At 38.4% G+C, this 21,900-nt stretch overlaps 2 protein-coding genes across 3 annotated transcripts in view; one reads left to right on the forward strand and one right to left on the reverse strand.

Moving 5' to 3' along the window:
* LOC129764991 (oxidative stress-induced growth inhibitor 2-like) overlaps window positions 1-5,524 on the reverse strand; it is a 132,584-nt gene extending 127,060 nt beyond the window's left edge. Inside the window, exon 1 of one of the 2 annotated variants that reach the window (XM_055764714.1) lies at window positions 5,203-5,524. The gene's annotated coding sequence lies outside the window, so the exon portion shown is untranslated. Of the gene's footprint in view, window positions 1-5,122 lie in introns of both variants that reach the window. The other variant, XM_055764713.1, reaches the window with a different exon arrangement.
* A 4,093-nt stretch (window positions 5,525-9,617) lies between these two features.
* LOC129767912 (uncharacterized) lies at window positions 9,618-11,386 on the forward strand. Its single transcript, XM_055769191.1, has 3 exons — window positions 9,618-9,836; window positions 9,889-10,677; window positions 10,733-11,386. The coding sequence occupies exons 1-3, from the start codon at window positions 9,714-9,716 to the stop codon at window positions 10,928-10,930; spliced, it is 1,110 nt and encodes a 369-aa protein (XP_055625166.1). The 5' UTR covers window positions 9,618-9,713; the 3' UTR covers window positions 10,931-11,386.
* Window positions 11,387-21,900: the final 10,514 nt, after the last annotated feature.

Below are 21,900 nucleotides of genomic sequence, written 5' to 3' on the forward strand. Positions count from 1 at the left end.
CACATTTGCAAAGAATAAGGGACCATTTGATTTGGAGCAAACAAAGAAACTCTGTCCATCCTCGGCTCTACGAAATTATTCTGAAAGGACTGTGTATTCCGGCGACTTCAGTGCCATGTGAGCGAATTTTCTCGATGGCAGCAGGACATGTTTGCAGTGAAAGACGGAATAGACTTTCATCAGATAGCATCGAAAAAATCATGTTTATAAACCAAGATATGCAATGAAGGTGATTGTGATGGAAATTTATTAGAGAAAACCTAGAATGAAGTAATAATTTTGCAATTCTATGCACTAATTAATGTTTTAAACTTTATTTTTCACGTCTTCCTTTTTATACATATCCGAATAAATCGAATTTTGAACAAAGTCATCAAGCCGCTCAAATGATCTTTTAATTGAATCCACGGCTCTCAGCCGCTCACTGAAATGAACCGTTTTGACCATCTCTACTTTGGATACTTTTCAATAATTTATCTGAATAAAACATCTATATGTATTCTAAAAAAACCGCTTTTGGGTTGTACTTCTATTACTACTTTTCACTTAACACTCTTCGTATACTCCTTTCAGCAAAATTTTCAATTTTACCAGAAAATGAAACTGTCTGGTATCATTTGAAAAAAAATTTAGCGTACCAGTCAATTTCATAATTCATTTTCAAAGAGAGCATTTCTAATTAGTAAATTGATTTATGGGAAAAATATTTCTAAAATTCGGTTTCGAGTAATGTTGGCTTGGTGGTTAATATCCGTAAAACTGTGGTCCGAGTGACGAACCAGCGATAAGATTGAAAGTTGCTATAATACGGAAAAAAAAAATTTGGATTGTTTTTTTGTCCAATCCAGTTTGGTTTGGGGCGAAAAATGTATAATTATTAGATGGGCAAGTATGACTTTTTACGGATTTTTTCATAAAAAAAGCATTCGGATGAAACATTAAACTGCTACTTTTTAATTCAAAGTATGCTACATCGGAAGTCACAACCTTGACTCATCACGGATTTCACACTGGTAGAAGTCTGGTCGTTTCAACACGATCCATTTATCAAGTCAATTTTGATCACTTCATAAGATCGCAACAGCTCTTCAGTAAGGGCTGACGTCATGGATCGGAACAAATAATAATCTGAGGGAACAATGTCCAGACGAGGTAGAATACCCCGGTTCACTTTTTCTAGATAATTCTTGACAGATCTATGAACATGCGGTCTTCCACCATCATGCTGTGAAATTATCTTGTCGTGTCTATTCTCCCATTCCGGTCGTTTTTCCGCCAGAGCTCTATTGAAAAGTGTTTTGTGTAGTCGGAAACGTTCACCAGAGATAGTTTCAGAAGGCTGGTAGTTACGATTGGGTGTCTTGACATTTTTTCGACTGTTTTCCGGGTTTCAAATCAAAACCATTGCTTCTTAAACTTTTAAATTTCTTGAACCACATTTTACTCAAGCTTACCGATGGAGCATATACTTTGTAAGCTTCGACAAGCAAACGATGACTATCAGCTACACTCCGTAAAATCCGTGAAGTCATACGTGTACACCTAATTCATAATTATTAATATTACTACGCTATTGACTTTTTTTAACACTAGAACTACCAACCGGTGGTATCATTTGTTCACAAGAATTTATCTTGAATTTTATTCAATATTCTCTAATAATGTTATGACTCTTTCTAAATATAGTTTATATCCTTCAAAATTTTTATATCTTGAGAACTAAATATCACACTGGTCAAAATGATCGGTTAGGTAGAAAAATGTATGTAAAAACTGTCGGTAGTTCGAGTGTTAATTAATCCCATTTATTCTCTGGTCATCATGACATTATGAACATTATGAACAACACAGCTACCACATGCCCAAAATTTGTTGGCATCCTACAAAATGAGCCTTCTATGAAAATCTAACCCTACCTAAAACTACATATAAATTAAAGGCCATGGAGCTATGACTGATGCATAAATTGGAAAGCCAAAATGGATTCCCAGCGCCCCCATAGATCATTTAACCCTTTTCCGTACAACATCGAGTCTCACTCGTGGTGTACTTGCATAACATAGGCGCTAGAACACTCAGCAGAGTAGTGAAATCTCTTGATGTGTGACGTATTAAATAATACGGGAAGGGGTTATGTTGGTGAAACTGTTACCGCATGATTGTATTATCAAATCAAAATCTCATCATGAAATAAAAAATCGCAATCACGTTCATTCAACGTGTCAATGTAAAATGTATACAAAAGCAGCAACATTTTCCAAGCTCTATTAAGTGCTACCCGAAACAACATTAGCAAAATGCAGGCAGAATGTGCGCACACATTAGCCGACAATGTGTTCCTCGGAGAATATATAGAACAGCCATGATAAATCACTGCGGTCGCCCATCCAGCCGGAGTTTTGACCACCTGCACGCAAATTTCCAACCAAGGCGACCAATGGCTTTTGGTCTGAGTGGTGTGCTCCAGCTCTATCTAATGACGTTCGTATATTTTCATCCGCAGCGAGGAGCAGAAAAACTGTCCATTTATCCTACAAATAAATTTTATAATTCGACAGAACATTTACAGTTTTATTTTGACAACGCATTGGATGTGAGATGTCCCATTTAAAACAGATGTGGGTGGAGTGTACCGTCTGGGTCTGACGTAGTTCGTTTTACCGTCTTCCTTTGAACTCAAAAAATTGCACAATTATACACCTTGAAGAGAAGGATGTGCTTTTCGGGTTGAAACAAAAGATCAATGCGCATGCTTCGTGATTTCTTCTTGTAACATGTAAACAATGCAATCCAGGATGAAACATAAAATGCATAAAACGAAAAGGTTAGCTTGGCGTGAGAACTGACGAAAAGTTCTATTGTTTCTACGGAGATTGGCGGAAAAAGCAAACCAACTCATGAAACAAAGTTTTTTTTTGCTATACATTCCTCATATCCAATAACCATTAGTGTTATACATGCGCGCTAAAATTGTTCAAAAACAAAATAGCTCAGAGAATAATGTATGAAGCATTATTAAAAAAAGGTCCGTTTGTTGTCGATAAACTATTCTTCGGAGAATGAGATGTCTCTTGTCTCAATACAACAAATTCAGGACTGGGAATCAAATGAAAAGAGTGCGATCAATATTTGCGATACTAAGAAGAAGAGTAAACTAGTGTCATATCATTGCTCTAGACAGATATCTCAATAAATTAACAATATTTTTAGTCGTTGTTTGCTATTTTCAAGAATAATACAGCAGTTTCCACATTTAAGGCATGTTGTACCAAACATATGGCATTGACCTTATATCTGGCATTTCTGGTTCAAATTAAGGTGGCAAATTTTAACAATCCCAAGAAGCGAGCTTTTTAAATGTATAATTCCTGGTACTTTTGACGTAGAATTACGTCCAGTGTTGCCACACGTACAGATTTATGTGGAATGGTACAGATTTTTTCGTTATTTTTGGTACAGATTCTGTACTATACAGATTTTTTCCATTTGTGAAATTTCCTACATTTCAACAAAGCAACATTAAGGTACATGACAACTTTTACACCGCAGTATTGCTTGTTGCTGCTGATCATAAAAGTATTCACAATGCAATTATTGATCAGTTTCATAAGGACGAAATTCCTTACAAGGATGGTCTGAAAGGATTCGCGTCGGAGGGTGCGACGTATGTTTTGCCCCAGATCATCAGATTGAATCGTTTGTTCCATGCTGAAAATCCTGAATTCACGATAACAGATGAAGAGCTGAAAGATTTTTATTTGATCATTTTCACTAACATCTGCGAGAAATCTTACGTTGTTTCGATGTCCAATGATATTAATAATCGAATTTGGAATAGCAGCAGAAAAAATTATCAGAACAATGGACAGCGAAAGGCAGATCATTTCAAATGATATTTGTCGCAGTTTTTTCGTGTAATTGTTCAAACAATTGATAAAAAAGATTCGATTTTGATGACGCTCAAGTCTACGGCAATGTTAAATCCCAGAAACTTTTCCAATTTAACTAACATTAACGTTGTGTTAGAAGATTCTACAATGGGAGTGTACAAAATGTGGAGAATTAATTCTGTAGCCAAAAGATAAAATTACTCCGTAAGAATCACAATTTCAGAAAACGAGCATTTGCAGGGTTGGTGGACAAAAATTGGATGCCTGGAAATAATTGACGGTTCGCTCGCATTTACGACGCATCGATGCCTTGTTTGTAACATTCTCCCTAGGCCTCACACCTCGGCAACCGTCGAGCGATTTTTTTTCAGAAGAGAATCAGAACAAAATAGACTTTGAAATCGGTTCAGCAACGATACGATGAACGCTATTTTGAGATCAAAGGATTTGGTCAAACATCATGGTGGCAGCTCGAAAATTTAAAAAAAATGATAGTATGCAATCTAGATTGAAAAAAAACTGTGTAATCATCAAACACACGAATGACTTGCAAATGTAAATGTAGTGTTTGTAGTAAATAAATGAGTATTTTTTTTTCATGCTAATAAAATAGGTTTTTCTCTATAACGAATATTTTCGATGGCACAGATTTTTGGAAAAAGTACGCTTTGGCTTGATTATTCAAAACGACATTGAAAGATATGTCTTCACATCTTCAGCTCACTGAACTTCTACGCATACCGTTCGATGATTAGGTAAAACGTTGATAACCAATTGCTGTGATAACGTCGATTGATTCTACAATATGAGTTCAATGTGCATGTCAAAATCGAAAGTGATCAAGCGAATTCGCGGTTCGAGAAGTACTTGAGGGATGCAATAACTTAAGAGGGAAATGTAAAATACAATGATTGTTTGGCAGTTCACATATTTTGGAAGTCCTAGGCATCGTACCAAACGTTAACGGATAACGGACGGACTTATTCATTAAATCTACTCGTAACAAAGAACGTAATCTATCACAATGCATGAATTGATCTTACATGGTATTTGTTCAAACTCTTTACTTACAAAGCAAATAGTTTCGTTCAATCAATAATTTAACGAATACAAACAAATGATTACTAAGCCGGCGCATTCCTATGTCAACCTTTCGGTCATATAAATATAACGCACCCATTTTTTTGGCAAAGTACAATTGGTATAGTATGTATCTAGCATAGGTGTTTTACCTTAGATCTACCGGTTATAAGAAAAAAAAATTGCATGCAATTTCACTGAATTTTCCCTTTGCGAAAGGATGAACACACACCTTATTAATATCACTGCACATCACAAATGAAACAAAATCACGAAATCTGGTTATTCAAATATGAACACATAACTTGATGTCGACAGTTTAAAAAGTTGGCAAAAATCGCTCAATTCATCAATCGACTTCATCACCTGCCCATACGAATTCTCAGATATCATTCTGAGCCACCGCACAATTGTGAAATTATTTTGTTCACTTAAACAGCATTGGTATTATTCATGTCCATTGAAATCTAACACCAAATCTATTCCAACGTATGTATTTTAGGAGATTTTCAAGTTTTTCATGTCCCGATTGCACTTGCTATTTGTGCTGAGAAAAATACATGCAACCAAAACCAAAACATTTCGTTAAGTTTCAAATCTCACTTGTGGTAGGTGTGCGACATTAACCCTTGAATGCAACGTTGTCAATTAGGATGAATAGCAATTTAGAGTGAAAACAGTTTGTTTCTAGGTCATGTGGAGTCAATTAAATTTATTTTTTAAGTGAATTTTGCCTAAAAAATTGTTGGTTGTGGCCAATACCGCGTAGAACCCGAAAAACGCTATTTTTGACGCAGGACTACGTCTATCCGGAAGATATAGGGGATAGAATAACAATTTACGCACTTCACAAGTAGGAAAAAATTAAAGATTTCGGATGCTTAAGTATTTCTTAATAGATCACAAAGTTGTTTACATCAATTGGTAGTAAATATTTCTACGCATCTATCACAATAAATAACATTTTATTTTTTAAATAAACAATTGAATAATTGTGATTTGATTGGTCCAATTTATGCTCCTCAATTTTGACTAAAAGGAACAACTAGACCAACAGCCAAATACAATTTGAATGGGTTATGAAGAACGCACTTACGAATACAAACCCATATATCGATGGTTTGAAGCAACTTAATATATGTACACAGCGGCGTGGTGTGCGGGTGGCAAACCCGGCATTTGCCGGGGGCGCTGGGGCTGGGGCGCTGTCTACCCTCACTACGATGCTGTATGTACATACACTTCTCACCGTTCTACGCTCTTATGGAAAATGTTTTTCTGGTAATATTGTCGGTCTCGGTTAACGTAGCTGCTATCCCTGGTGGAAAAAGAAAAAAAATCAAATACCAGGGGATTGTCATGTATAGCATATCAAAAAACTCATAAGGAATTTCATTTGGTATGGAAATGTCAGAATCTGTTCGCAGCAAAAAAAAACTAATACATCACTCGCTGATGATTCTGGCATTGCAGTCATTGTACCGAACTGAGGCCATAACAAAGCAGGTGTTAGGGTTCTGCGCCACACAATTTTGAGGAGAATCATCATAGGCCATGGGGGGTCTTCGTAGCCACTTGGTTTCGCGTTCGCTTAATAAGCGATCGATCGTGAGTTCAAACTCAGGGCCCTCAATTGACCATCTTTGTGTTGTTATAGAATAACTACGTCCACGCAACCATCATCAGCTATGGAGATCGATCCACGGTGGAACAAAGATCGATTCATCCATATTCATCTGCAAGAAACATCGGGCTGCTGTTCTATAAATAACCCAACAATGATCGATTTCAACTGTCTCCGCTGTCCGGTCTGCTGAACAATGGAAGAACAGATAGAATACCCTTACGCCTAAATGGCTACTACAGTGTAATTTACCATAATGTAATGGAACAGAAAAACCTAACGCCTAAATGGCTACTCTACTACTGTGTAATTTACAATTTATAGAAACATAATTATATGCACATGTACACGATAAAAACGCGGCTCTGTTGCAGATAAAATGCTAATGAGCCTGATAAATAAATAAATGGGATAAAAAAAAATCATAGGCCATGGGTCGGCTGACTAAGAAAATAAATGTCGTTCTGGAATTTTGTGTGTGTGATTTGGTTTTGCGTGTCAGTAGCAAAACTCTTTCCATCAAGGATATTCTTCAGAAAAACCTGATTTTTTCTTCAAACTGCGCGGTTTTAAGTATTTTTCTACGCTGAAAAGTTTATAAAATCATCATTTTACATTGTTTCATTCATAACACATGGAGAATGGTTTGGTGCTTCAAACACTGCAGATCCTTCTCGTATCAGGCTAGGCGCAAATTGAGAAACGTATAGCGCTCGTAAACGAACACGAGACCACCAACACGACTCATACGTGTCACAAACGTAGCGTGGTGGAGCGCATATTCAGTCGCAGTTTGGTATAAATAACGTGCCACTCGCATATAATGTCTGATTCACACAGATTACGCGATATATTTATTTACTAAGGGTGGGTTTAGACTAGTGATATATTCATGTGAAGAAATATGATGAGATTTATAGAAATCGCATCAACCGTTGACACTAGCGTGAACTTCTATAATGAATATATTCATATTTTCGGTGAATTTATTCACCTGAAGTAGAACTGCATTCAACTTTAGTGATTTCTCACCAGTGAGAAATTCACAAGCGTTTACATATGCTGAATTTATTCAAGTTATATATACCTCGAATAAGTGTATCATATTTATTCTCACCCGTTTACACCTATTTTCACGTGAATAAATCCATCTATAGCTATAGATCTCCCTAGTGTAAACCCGCCATAACACAATCACCCGACCAGTACGACCATACAGTGCCAAACTCACGGCGCTATATGATTGTTCACCAACACAACCACCACAACCACCACAACCGGCACGACTAGCACGAGAAACTGTGGTTCAGCCACAGCGTCACGTGAGTCGTGTCTCACGAGCGCTCCACCATCTCGCGTCATCTGGCCAATTTGCGCCGTTCTATCTGTTTTCGTTAGCCACAAAAAGTCAGGAGGGTTGTGTCCAAGACACGACCGCATAGTTGACGTAGGATTCCGTTAGGCTATCTACTGCATGCTGACTTTGGATATGTTTGAAGAATTACATTGTTAAACTCTTCGATAATGATCTGGTTGTTAGGTTTTGTTTGTTCACTCCACCAGTGTCCATAACCGAGTGATAATGATAGAAGGATGGTGTTTAGTCATTAGATGGTGCGTATCACGTACCAAAGCCGCCCTCTGTGGTCCTGGACGAGGTGGCTAGTGTGTTATGTGTGTTATGTGTCATCAATGTAAAATAAGATAATTATCATTATCGAACACAAGTTTTCTCACCAGAAAAAAGTGTTACTTTAGTATACAGAAAATATATTTGAAATGGAAAAGGTAATTTTATTTATAATTTTTTATATTCAGAGTGTTCATTCGACCCATTTCCTTTTCGCTTTAAACCCTACGGAAAACGATGCTACATGCTACAATGCGAATTTCAATTGGGCTGACAACACCCAATATGATATGTAGAGCATAGGTGAAATCACCTTTTCGAATATTCCTTCATTTTTCCAATTTTGCTCGTCGCATGAACTTTCCTTGCGAGAAAAAAAAACATTCATATTTCAAGTCATTTTAACACAATAGCTACCATGTACAATTTTACACTTACAGTTGTGCTAAAAGTTTTACAATACATGATCGGTCATTGATATGAAATTTCACAAAGCAACCAACATAAAAATTCCAAATTAAAATTTTATTTATATTCTATCAAGCATAAGTTCTATTCAGTTCATTGAAACATCATACTTCAATCAACCCATCGAAAGATTCTTATTGGAACGAAAAAACACTCGTTCATCGCTCCCAACTTATTCGCCAGCACGTATGCAATCAGCAATGCCCACGCTAGTTACAATGAGCACTATCCATTTGTGCGCGTCGTTAGTTAAACTATCGACCACAAGGGTATTAACATGCTGATTTCCCCTAGACACCTTGGATTTGAAATCTCTGGAATACATGTTGGTGGGGAAAAAATCTCCACCTACTTTCATGTATCTGCAATGCCAATTTCCCCCAGGCAGCTTGGTTTTGATGTCTCTGTTAGAGAACACATTTCGATGGAACAAAAGCTCCCCCTACTTTCATGTGTTTGTAATGCCGATTTCCCCCAAGCAGCTTGGTTCTGATGTCTCTGTTAGGGACCCGCCGCATGTGTTTTCAGTTTCGACCAATCAGAAATGGGTATTTCAGTTAGGATAAGGGTTGAGATTTTTCATTTGTTTGATAGTTAGTTTCATGACGTATATTATTTTATTCAATGTAAAAAATTGTTATGGAGTGCCGAAATTTATTGACGCAAAAATCTCATCAATCCATCGTGAAATGACTGAGCAATATGTTCCCGAAAGACGTAATCCTACGTCAAAACAGGCGTTATATCGCGCCAAGTTACTCGCGCTATACGCGTCTCAATTTGCGCCTGGCCTCAACCAAACGCGGATGATCGGGGTTCTACTGTATTTCAGTTTTATCATTCTGTTTGAACTGCGTACCTGCCTACAAAACTTAACGAAAAACAATTGCATCCCTACATTGAGATTCTTTTGACATCATAACAGTTGATATGTTGGTAAACATTCGCGGTGAAACAGTAGAAATCGTAGATAGCAACAGAGATTGTTTCCGAAGTGCGCGTTAATTTATATCATTTCAGCATGAGCAATACAGTACGCCTTGCTTCATTTTGTCGACTTTGCTTGTCCAAAACATCGAACAAAGTTCCCATCTACGGCAATGGAGTGTCGCTGGAAAATCTGCTGCAACTGATCGAGATAAAGGTATACCAACAATAATTTCATAGGATTTGTTATCAATAATTGCCTTTCACAGATTGATCCTGATGATGAACCAGATGCGGTGGTTTGTTTTGATTGTATGGTAACTCTGGAAGGATTTTATCAGTTTAAAGAACAATGTCATGTTAACGATGAGTTCGTAAGAAATATACCAAAAAACGTCGATTCGAACAATACTGCAGAGGAGGAAGACGATGAACTCAGCTGCGACTATTTAGATGAGGTCGAAAATGAGTCCAACAAAGATTATGCTGATAACTATCAGGAAGTGGAAGAGGAGAATGAGACTGTTAAATACGAGATAATGCAGATTGAAGAACCGGAAGAACCTAAAGTACAACTCAAACGGAAAGCAATATCTCCCAATTCAGACAAACTAGTCACAAAACCACCCAATGCAAACAGTAAGATACAATCTCCAGAGACGCTTGATGCAGAGGTAATTGAACAAAAATGTGCTAAACTGCTCGTACCGACGAGACCATCCAAGGGGCCCACTATCGACGATTTACAAGTGCTTGCCGACTCGTATCCGGATTATTTCTACTTCGAGAAAGGTCCCCGCTCGGTGTATTTCACGTTGGTATTCTATGGAGAACGTTACCATTCGGCTCTTTTCACGGAACGCTTCACTTACTGGCAATGTATCCACCGTCGGAAATATCAGTGTCCGGCCCAAGTCTGTGTCACGAACAATTACCAGAAGTTCGAACGTAGATATGAACACACACACGGAGAACTGCCGGAGAAGGAAGGGAAAATTTTCACACCATTACAAGCGTTGCCTGAACTGTTTCAGGCTTGTCGGAAGATCGTCATCCAAGTGAGTATTTGTAAATAACTGTTAGAAAAGTCGAGATTCATATTTGCAATTGCAGAAACGTGCGAAACGACGACAAAAGTTGCTCGATAAATACCAGTATCTGAAAACCAGTGAGTCTGAATCGGATGAACCAGAAGCCAGAAGGATAGATGAAAACCACATCAAAGAGGAAAATGAATCCAATGAACCAAGAAGAACAGCGCGGGCGAGAAAAACTATCAAACAGGAAGGCTTCCAATATGATGACGAATGATACAATGAACAATATTATGTTAAGATGTTTTTTTTTTATCCAAAATATATATTTTATTAAGGCTCATATGGCGTCAGCCTAACGGGGCCGGGAGTTCAATATTTTGACAATGTTTGCTTACAACTATGTTAGTAATATGTAACCGATTACTCGCGGTTGACTCGAGGTTAGTATTACAAGTGTTCTCATAATTGGTATGTCTCAGTCTTCGATGCTCTGTACGTGTGCCCGAAACGGGATACTTCCTATTGGGATGCAGCTGACCATTAATCAGCAACGCCCCCCTAGTCTGTACCCCATATCTAGCGTGGTGCGTCTTTCTCGACTCGAGGAATCCAGGATAGAATGGTCACTAGCCGGCGCAATCATCAGCTCGTGTAGAGTTGTCATTTGGCTCTTGTTGAATGATCAGTGGACTGCACAACCTTAGGCCCGTGCATCTGTAAAGAGTGTGTGAGAGATGTTGTTTTAACTGATTTTATATGTTTTTGCATGTTTCGCCTTGATCGATGGGTTGAAACGAATGGCCTACTCTCAGATACACAATATGGGTTCCGCAGGGGCAAGGGGACGAATGATTGTCTTGCGTTGCTTTCTTCAGAAATTCAAATGGCTTACGCCGGAAAAAAACAAATGGCTTCAGTATTCTTGGACATAAAGGGGGCCTTTGATTCTGTTTCAATAGAGGTTTTGTCAGACAAATTACACTCTCGGGGTCTGCCGCCTCTATTGAATAATATGTTATATAACTTGCTTTGTGAGAAGCATTTGAACTTTTCTCACGGAGATTCGGCAGTAAGTCGGTTCTCTTACATGGGCCTCCCCCAGGGCTCATGTTTAAGCCCCCTTTTGTACAACTTCTATGTAAGCGACATCGACAATTGCCTTACACAAAATTGCAGCCTAAGACAACTTGCAGATGATGGAGTGGTGTCTGTCGTAGGATCTAACGAATCCGACCTGCAAGGACCCTTACAAGATACTTTGAACAATTTTTCAACCTGGGCCATTGGGCTTGGGATCGAATTCTCCACGGAGAATACAGAGATGGTGGTTTTTTCTAGGAAGCATAGACCAGCAAAACCAAAGCTTCAACTTTTGGGTAAACCGATCACTCATGCTATGTCATTCAAGTATCTTGGGGTCTGGTTCGACTCCAAATGTACTTGGGGGCCCATATTAGGTATCTGAGTAAAAAACAGGAAGTGGGTTATATCTATGGTATAACCGCAAGGGTGACGTAGGACTATCGTTGATTTAGAGATCATTTGTATGAAGTTGAATCTGAATTCATTCTGAATGAATGAATATTTGGAGAACTTCGAAAACGAGAGCGTTACGTTGGAGGCACAAGGTTTTATGCATCCAATATTGGATACGGAAATATCCTACTGATGGGGAAGAATAATCTTCAGAAGCTATCCTGTTGATTGCGATTGATTGAAAAATCACAAAACCTAATGTATTTGGTCACAGTGATACATGGATAGAAAACATTAAAATAAACTCTTTCATATGAATGTAATTTTAAATTCCCAGAGGTACTGGCAGAATATTTTCAGTAACGATTAGATATTTCCACATTTTCCTCGATACTGGAAGCCCACCAGTGGTTAATGCTAACTCGATAACCATCTGTTAATAGCACTTGATTGAAACATATTTGGTCACAGTGTTACATGGATAGAAAACATTCAAATAAACTCTTTCACATGAATGTATTTTTAAATTCCTAGAGGAACTGGCAGATTATTTTCCGGATCTTTCTCGATCCAAACGGAAAGAATTCCGTGCGTGTATGTGTGTGTGTGTGTAGCGGCTGCTTCGAGATCTTCCCGGGGAACCGTTTGTAGCATCACTCTCCTCCTGATGGATTCCCTTCTGGCCTAAGGTGCACAAACAGACTCTTGGTGACACCGTTCATCCGCGCTTTCATGATAAATGAAGAGCTTCACCACAACAGCGACAACATGCTCCAATCGCTGTTCAATTAGAACTGAGTGGATTTCCGAGCGGCGCTCGCTTATATACCGATTGGTGATTTCAATAGCCTATTTTGAAAGCAAATTTAAGACTATTGAAACAAGTTTTTGGATCAGAAAGTAACAAGTATAGAACGCGTAGACATTTTATCTTTCGAATGAAGTGTTTATCATACCATTTCGTTCAGTTGTTTAGGAGCTATTAACACTCAAAATCTCGGTCTCCGGCGTAACGCTTTCGTTTTCGAAACTTTGATTTTACACCCCGGTATAGAAATGAAAGACGTAGTCCTACGTCAAAATGTCAACAAAGAATAAACTTTCTCCGTACAATTACCGGCACCTGGTGGGGAGCCCATCCCGAAGATCTTATAATGTTGTATCGAACAACAATTCTCTCAGTGATGGAGTATGGCAGTTTCTGTTTTCAATCAGCTGCCAAAACACACCTCATTAAACTCGAGCGAATTCAGTATCTTTGTCTCCGTATCGCGTTGGGATGTATGCCCTCAACGCATACCATGAGTCTCGAGGTTTTGGCAGGCCTACTCCCACTAAAAGATCGCTTCAATTTATTATCTCTTCGGTTCTTCATACGGTGTAAGGTTATGAACCCATTGGTGATCGGAAATTTTGAGCAGCTGATCGAGCTAAATTTTCACTCCGGATTCATGAGTTCATATCATGAATTCATCTCCATGCAGGTTGATCCTTCTTCGTATATTCCCAACCGTGTTTGTTTCCCTGACTACATCAATTCCTCTGTGCATTTTTGTGATCAATTGTGATAATATGTACTTTACTGATGGGTCCACTATAAACGAGTCCACAGGATTTGGAGTGTTCAACGAATTTTTTAGCACCTCACACAGTCTTCAGAATCCTTGCTCAGTGTATATTGCTGAATTGGCAGCAATTCATTGGGCGCTGGACAGCGTCGCCTCACGACCTGTTGAACACTATTACATTGTAACGGATAGTCTTAGCTCTGTCGAAGCTATCCGTTCAGTGAGGCCGGAAAAGCACTCGCCGTACTTCCTTGAGAGAATACAAGAAATTTTGAGTGCTTTATCCAGACGCTTTTATGTCATTACCTTTGTCTGGGTCCCTTCACATTGAATCGAATTTAGAAAACTCCCTTCGGACCCGAGGTAGACAGCCCAATGTACCGGTGAGAGATGTGTTGGCTCGGTTAGACCTCGATTACATGTCCCTAATATATGTTTTCCTTAAAACTATCGATCTTCGTGTGTGATATCCGTACACCCTTATCCTCTCCTTTTTTTTCCTTCGCGAGCGACTGTTTCCCTTCTGACTAACTATAGAATAAGCTGAAATGTATATACATAATAGATATAATAATAGATTTAAGAATTGAGTATGATGAGCGTGAGTGTGAATGCGAGTGTGAACATTGTACAATATGCTTATATCCCCTCCTTTTCCAAAAGAAACTATGTCACCCTTCTAATCTCGAGTCGACCGCGAATAATCGGTTTCCTACTTTATTAACCCTAGATTTAAGGAAACATGTCGATATATACTAATAAAAGTATAGCTAAGAGTTCGGCTCCTTTAAACCTATGTAACTGAGCCTGTAAAAATAAATGACTTAAATAAATAAAACAGTTCAATGAGTCAAATTCCGCGGTTGACCCTAATACAGATGTGTCAAATCCAGAGTTTGTAGGCCAGCCATTAGAGGAGGCTGTCATTGACCAGGATGATCGAACAAATCGAAGCAGATCGCAAAGAGAAATCCGGAAGCCTAAACGATTCGATGGTTGCATTTTTGATTATTGATTCGATATCTATATTCATAGAAGAAGAGATGTGGTAATGTTATCTGTGGGATAGATATTTGGAAGTAGTCCATCTGAGTGTGTAATCTATGCTAATAGGATATGTCAGAAATATAGAGAATTGGCGAAGGACTCACACGCGTTATATTTATTGTAAATCTGAAATACAACACTCTTCATTGATTGTTACCCTTTGACCCTTTACAATATCCTTTTACTATAATATCCGTTTACTATAAATTGTCTAGTACTTCTACAAAAATTCGTCCTAATAATATAAAATTATTTTCAGACAAGATTCAAGTTCAAGATTCTTCAAGCATTTGGAAATAACATGTTTCTCCGGTGCATGGAATACATGTTTGATACAGAGAGTATTACAAAATAAAGACAGCTCAAATCGGACCATTCCTTCCTCGGGTTTAGGACACACCAACACATTTGGCCTTTTATTTTTGAAAGAGGATATAGGAATGCGTTGTTCCGTCTGACAATACTTTTCCACTTTCGAACAAAAATCAATTTCGTTAGCGCCAACATCAAATGCACTAACAACGCTTTGCTAATTGTAGAACATATTTCAATTTTCCGAATTGTCCGATTTTTCTCTCCACTATAATGATCTACGGGAAGAGACGAATACAACGGAATATAGATGATTCAAATTGAACCATTCCTTCCTCGGGTTTTGCGCTTACCAACACATTTGGCCTTACATTTTTATTTATAGATAAAAGATATGGAAAACCGTTATTTCGCCTGAAAATTCATTTCCACTTACGAACAACGATCAATTTCGATAGCACAAACATCGAATGGACTAACAACGCTTATTATAATGTAATTTTCGAACATGTGGGAATTCAATTTTCCAAACTTTCCGACCTTCCTTCAGAGTTTTCCGAAAATTTTCCGATTTTTCTCTCCACTATATTGATCTACGGGAAGAGACGAATACAACAAAATAAAGAAGGCTAAAATCGGACCATCCTGTGTAGAGGGTGAATGTGATCCTCTTATTACATCCAATGTATTTCGCTTGTAATGCTTTTATACATACCGTGCCTATGCGACGCATCCCTGCCGCCCATATTTAACCCGCTTTGCGGTTGGCTCCAACCCTGCATCGCCCAACCCAACCACGCAGCACGGGCTCTTGGCCTCGGGCATTCTGTCAGCGGTGAGGGCAAGACGTGTGCTCGGCGGCCAAAGCATAAAGCATCTCCGAAATGGCTGGTCTATTTTGGTGGCTAAAATCGCACACATCCCTTCAGGTTTTCCGCTTACCCTTACATTTTTTATTTATATAGATATCAGGAGTCTGCTGGACTGCCCATCTTACAACTTTTTCGGCCTCAACATGATCAACGACTTCGCGAGAAACAATATCCTTGCAAATTTCCGAATACACTGGCGTATTTCGGACAGTGTCCATACACATCTCTTTTGTATATCGCATCCGTCAAATGTTGTGTTCGAAACAAACGAATGTAAAATATTCCATCAAAATTAAATCGATACTTTCTGTATTCTGTTGCTGATAGATTGATAGTGACGTGTTTTTATGCACTCATTTCTCTGGATCCTTCATTTGCAGCTTTTCCTAATAAAACGATAGGGTCTTGGTATCACTGGTTTCCTTAGGCGGCTCGCACACCGAAGCAATAAGCAACTTGCAACTGTCAACATGCAATAAGCAATATTATCGCCAATGGATTTTTACATTTAATTTTTGTTGATCTCGCACACCGACGCAATACGATATCGCTGTCGCCTTTACAGAGCAACACATGTCGCTAGCAACACGGTGTGTCGGTTGAAGAGCAACTTATTGCCCATATTTTGACAAGTTTCGTACATTAAGCCGATTATTGCATAATGTCAGGGGTTTTCATTGCTCTGGTATGCGAAGAACAACAAAATATGTTGCCTGTTGCATATTGCGTATTGCAGTTTGCTAGTTGCTTATTGCTCCGGTGTGCGAGCTGCCTTAGAGTTACAGTTGGATAGCAATGATATGTTATATTTTCTTACTATTTCGGTAGATTCCTCGTTTCCCTCAGTATTTTCATAGCCGTCACCATTATACACTGACTCCAGGAACTCCAAATCACAGAATTTTGGAGCGTTTGGAGCGTCATCCATCTTTTACCTAAAAAATGGGTGGGTTATATCTATGATATAACCGCAAGGTTGGCGTGGGACTGCCTTAGCTTAGCAATCAATTTATGCATTGTGATAGATTATGTTCTTCGTTATAAGTAAATTTAATGACAGTTCTTTTACGTTTGCTATGATGCCTAGGACAAAATATGTGAACGGAAGAATTTTCAAACGATTATTTTATTTTACATTTCCCTCTGAAGTTTGTATCTCTCAAGTGTACGAACTTCTCGAACCGCAAATTTATTTGATTTGATGAACTTCAGGCACTCAGTTTAGATTTTGACATTTATGTCGAACACATATTGTTTAATCATCGTTTGACAACGGAGAAGAGAGCGGATGCCATTCTCAGGGATTCGCACGGCACGTATGTCGGATTCCAAAATTGAGAGCGAATTGAACTATCGACCAATAAACAATCGTCGTATGGTCGCAGGTCAAAGCTAGCCAGTACTGATTAAACAGACGGTCGATAGTCTGCCGAAAAACCAGTTTGAACGCAATCGGGAAGCCCATCGAACTTTTTATCGGCCGATACTGAATCGGTGTAGTGTGCGTATATGCATATCGGTCCGTACTGATTAAGTCGGCCGATCAAACTATCGGCCAACAAAAGTCTTCAGTCTGCGGGGGCACATTTCAGCCGGATCAAAAATACCCCCGACTTGCATGAATTTGCAATGCCAATTTCCCCATGCTCCAAGGATTAGAAGTCTGTGTTAAGGAAACATATTCCAGTCGGAACAAAAATACTCCCGACATGCATGAATTTGCAATGCCAATTTCCCCATGCTCCATGGATTAAAGTCCGTGTTAGGGAAACACATTTCAGTCGGAACAAAAATACCCCCGACTTTCATGTATTGGCAATGCCGATTTCTCCAACGCTGCTTGGTTTTGAAGTCTGTGTTAGGGAACACATTTCCGCGCGTGTATGTGTGTGTGTGTGTAACGGCTGCTTCGAGATCTTCCCGGGGAACCGTTTGTGGCATCACTCTCCTCCTGATGGATTCATGTCTGGCCTAAGGTGCACAAACAGGCTCTTTGTGACACCGTTCATCCGCGCTTTCATGATAAACGAAGAGCTTCACCACAACAGCGACAACATGCTCCAATCGCTGTTCAATTAGAACTGAGTGGATTTCAGAGCGGCGCTCGCTTATATATCGATTGGTGATTTCAATAGCCTGTTTTGAAAGCAATTTTAAGACTATTGAAACAAGTTTTTGGATCAAAAAGTAACAAGTGTAGAACGCGTAGACATTTTATCTTTCGAATGAAGTGTTTATCATACCATTCCGTTCAGTTGTTTAGGAGCTATTAACCCTCAAGATCTCGGTCTCCGGCGTAACGCTTTCGTTTTCGAAACTTTGATTTTACACCCCGGTATAGAAATGAAAGACGTAGTCCTACGTCAAAAGCTGAATTGATGATCAGTGAGGTTTTTCCTTGAATTGAATCTCCTCTTGTAAAAAGCGGTGCTTCAAATAGGAAGCTGAAATGACCTCAGAATCCAACAGTCAAGTAAATTGACAATATAATTTGCTGTCAAAAAACCACATGAATTTTGTCCATGGAAAATTGGTTGTCTCTCGACTAAGTTATATGGGCCTTCCACATGGTTCATGTTTGCGCCCTCTATTATATAACTTTTATGATAATGATATCGACAATTGCCTTTTGGGTCATTGCACGCTACGACAATTTGCAGATAATGGAGTGGTTTCCATTAGGGGATCCTCCACCGCCGATCTGCAAAGTCCATTCTAGGATACTTTGTCAATTTGTCCACATAGGTTCATACTGGGTATCGAATTCTCCACAGAGAAAACAGAGATGTTTGTTTTTTTTCTAAAAAGCACAAACTCGCAAAATTTTCGCTCCATTTATTCGGCAAAGCAATAACCCACTCTATGAATTTCAAATATCGTGGTATCTATTTCGATTCTAAAGTTACCTGGGGGAGACAGATTGCGTGTCTGAAACAGAAATTTCTACAGAGAATCAACTTCCTCAAGACAATCACCTCTATTCCGGTTCACGATCGGGTTTGAAATTAGCAAAATGATGCTTTTTGTTACCCGTTCGACTTCGATTAAGCACATTTATCAATCCGTTCGTCTTCGAATTATTTCGGAATTTGTTTTCCAGCAGCGCAAGGATGTCAAATTTTCAGACATGTTCGCAATTTTACTGATATTTAATTTTTGTTTTTTGACAAACTCTATTGCACCCTTAAGTGTGCTACACATACAACGTCCCGTCACCGTGAAGTCAACGTAAAGGAATGAAATGTCAAATATTCTCCCATGGAAATCGTATGGTAGCATCAGGGGATAGTAACTTCAAGCAAAAAAGTGGGACCGATTCGAGATTGCTTTTATGTAAACAGTGAACTTTTTTTACACTCTAAAAATCGAACCGACTTGCACTGACAACTGAATGATATTGTCAATTTGTGCGAGATGCCTCAAAACAGCTGGGAATAAATATTGTTTATATACAGTAAGTTACATTTAATGCGACGTTTAGATTATTGAACAGACCTGTAATGTGACACGTTTAATTGGACATTTGTGTAAACATCGAGTTCGGGGACCATGGCGCATCATTAAAGTTGCCACCAGACGTCGACACTGTACCACTCACATCGACAATGTTCAATTACAGGCCAAAATTTCCTCCAAAGCGACACTGAGTGCCTCGGCATGTCGTATTAAATTTAAATTACTGTATTATGTTGTTATTTATGTCATAATGCATAATGTCATAAGCAATGAACACACATTTATTTTCCACTTGCAACAGTATTCACGATGATTGGATGGATGAATATACGACTCCTACATGCATCTAGTACAACTATTGTCATGCGTATATACGATTTACTACAGACAACCCAAAAACGAATGGCGGAAAACGTTCTTAATAATTATGATAATTAATATAGATTCTTGTAAATACATGTATGTTTGGAATATTACGTTAAAAATTATTTTTATGTCAGAATATTTCCGGTTTTAAGAAAAGTGAAAGTTAAAGTTGCTTTTTTTTTATTTTTAACTTTTAAGAACGAAAGATTATCTGTTTGCCGGTCTTTTGAGTTCTGATAAACATAGTGACAAAATAAATTAGTTCAACTTCGTCATTCAATTGCATTTAACTCAAAACTGTAGACATGAGATTATGAACTTGACAAACCAAGCTGCCAAGTATGCCATCCCAGCAAACATTCAATCGTATAACTATCGTATATAGAGCATCGAATATCTGATATTTTGGGTGGTATATGATGCGCCTAAATAGCATATACAGTAAGTTACCTCTAATCCTCGACATACCGAGGCACTACTCAGTGTCGCATTAGAGGTGATTGGCCTGTAATTGGACATTCACAATGATAGTGGTACAATGTCGACGTCTTGTGGCGACTTCTAATCTGGGGCAATACTTCGGGTACCAAACTCGATGTTTACAAAATATCCAATTAGAGATGGAAAAGTCCTATTATTTGTATCCCATTACAAGTCTGTCCAATTAACTAAATGTCGAATTAGAGGTAATTTACTGTACATGCAAGGTTATTAGGCAATACCTAATAACATAATAAGTCTGTTGTCATACGAATATACGATTCATCACTGCCATAAAAAATGGCGGAAAATATTAAAGTAAAATGTTCGGCCCGGGGAATCACCATTTTTGTATGTATATAGAACCTTTATAAACATTATGTTTGTACGAATAGGAATCAATCAATTGACTTTCAGGGACACAAATGTTTGATATGAGTGGGGCCACGCTTATAAAATTGCTCCGATGGAATTTGAACTCCGGTTGTTTGGATTATCAAGCCGCAGCTATCTCGTACGGCTACCTGAAATATGATTCTAGGGCAATTAAAGTTCTTACATATGATACGGAAGAGTTGCACTCGGATACTTCATTCCTGATTGTTTATTGTGCTTTAGTGGAAGTATCGCAAAATTTATATAGAAATGGTTAAATAAAATTCTGTACTACATGTTTCAAGTAATCAAATAACATGAAGTAAAAAATTTCATTCATATTTTAATAATTTAAAACTGCCTTCGGGCCTGCCCAGTAAACATTAAATCGTAAAAAAAATTCGAGGGGTTGTATCAGAGACACGACCGCTTAGAACGTAGGGCTACGCAATCTTTTTTCTTTTGAAATTTGATGGTTTATCATTTCGAATATTATTTGCGAATACGTCGAAATTTCATAAATAACTCTTTAGTAAAAAATTGTTTGCCCTTGCGAGAACAATTCGCTATGATCATATGTCACAATTCGTTTCTTTATATCAATGCACTCTGAGTTTCAAGTGTCTATAATTCAAAAGAAGAAGAAGAAGTGCATCGCCATTCAACAAGCATCAAAAACGGGTCTAACAGATGCATACAGTTGCAGTGCTAAAAATGAAACATCGCAAGAATGACCGTTTATGAAAAATCGTTTCTCGACTCTCGGTCGATACCGTCAACAAAGTTTCTAAGTTCTATGTTTTGCGCAGTGAAAACAAGCTACACACAAAAAAAACAAACACTGATGTTTAGAAGCGACCTAAAATCATTTGTACTCTTCTCTTTTTTCGCCTGCTTTACCATGCCTCGAATGGTTGTGTTAATTGCAATGCCAGATGCACTTCAAGTGAAATATTCACTAACCTTCACAGCTCGAAGGGATACATTAAACACAAAACGAGCAGAATAAGCGACCTTTGTTGTTTCGGGCATAGAAATATTCTGAGAATTTTCCTCAGAGGAGATGCAATACTTATACGCTAGCGACAGCTTACATACTATGCAAGGGTGGAGTTTACTTCGCAGTTTTTTTTTCGATCCCCCTTCGTTGTTTCTGTTCTAGCGGCTGCATAAGTTACCCGTTATTGACAGCTCTGTTCGGGAAAGCACACAAATGGACAGAACAAATGTATGGAAAAATGGGAATGCTTCCCATTTCATCAATTTGAACCATATACAGACTATGGGATTGT

This window comes from Toxorhynchites rutilus, chromosome 2 (assembly GCF_029784135.1).
Source record: "Toxorhynchites rutilus septentrionalis strain SRP chromosome 2, ASM2978413v1, whole genome shotgun sequence".
Lineage (NCBI taxonomy): Eukaryota > Metazoa > Arthropoda > Insecta > Diptera > Culicidae > Toxorhynchites > Toxorhynchites rutilus.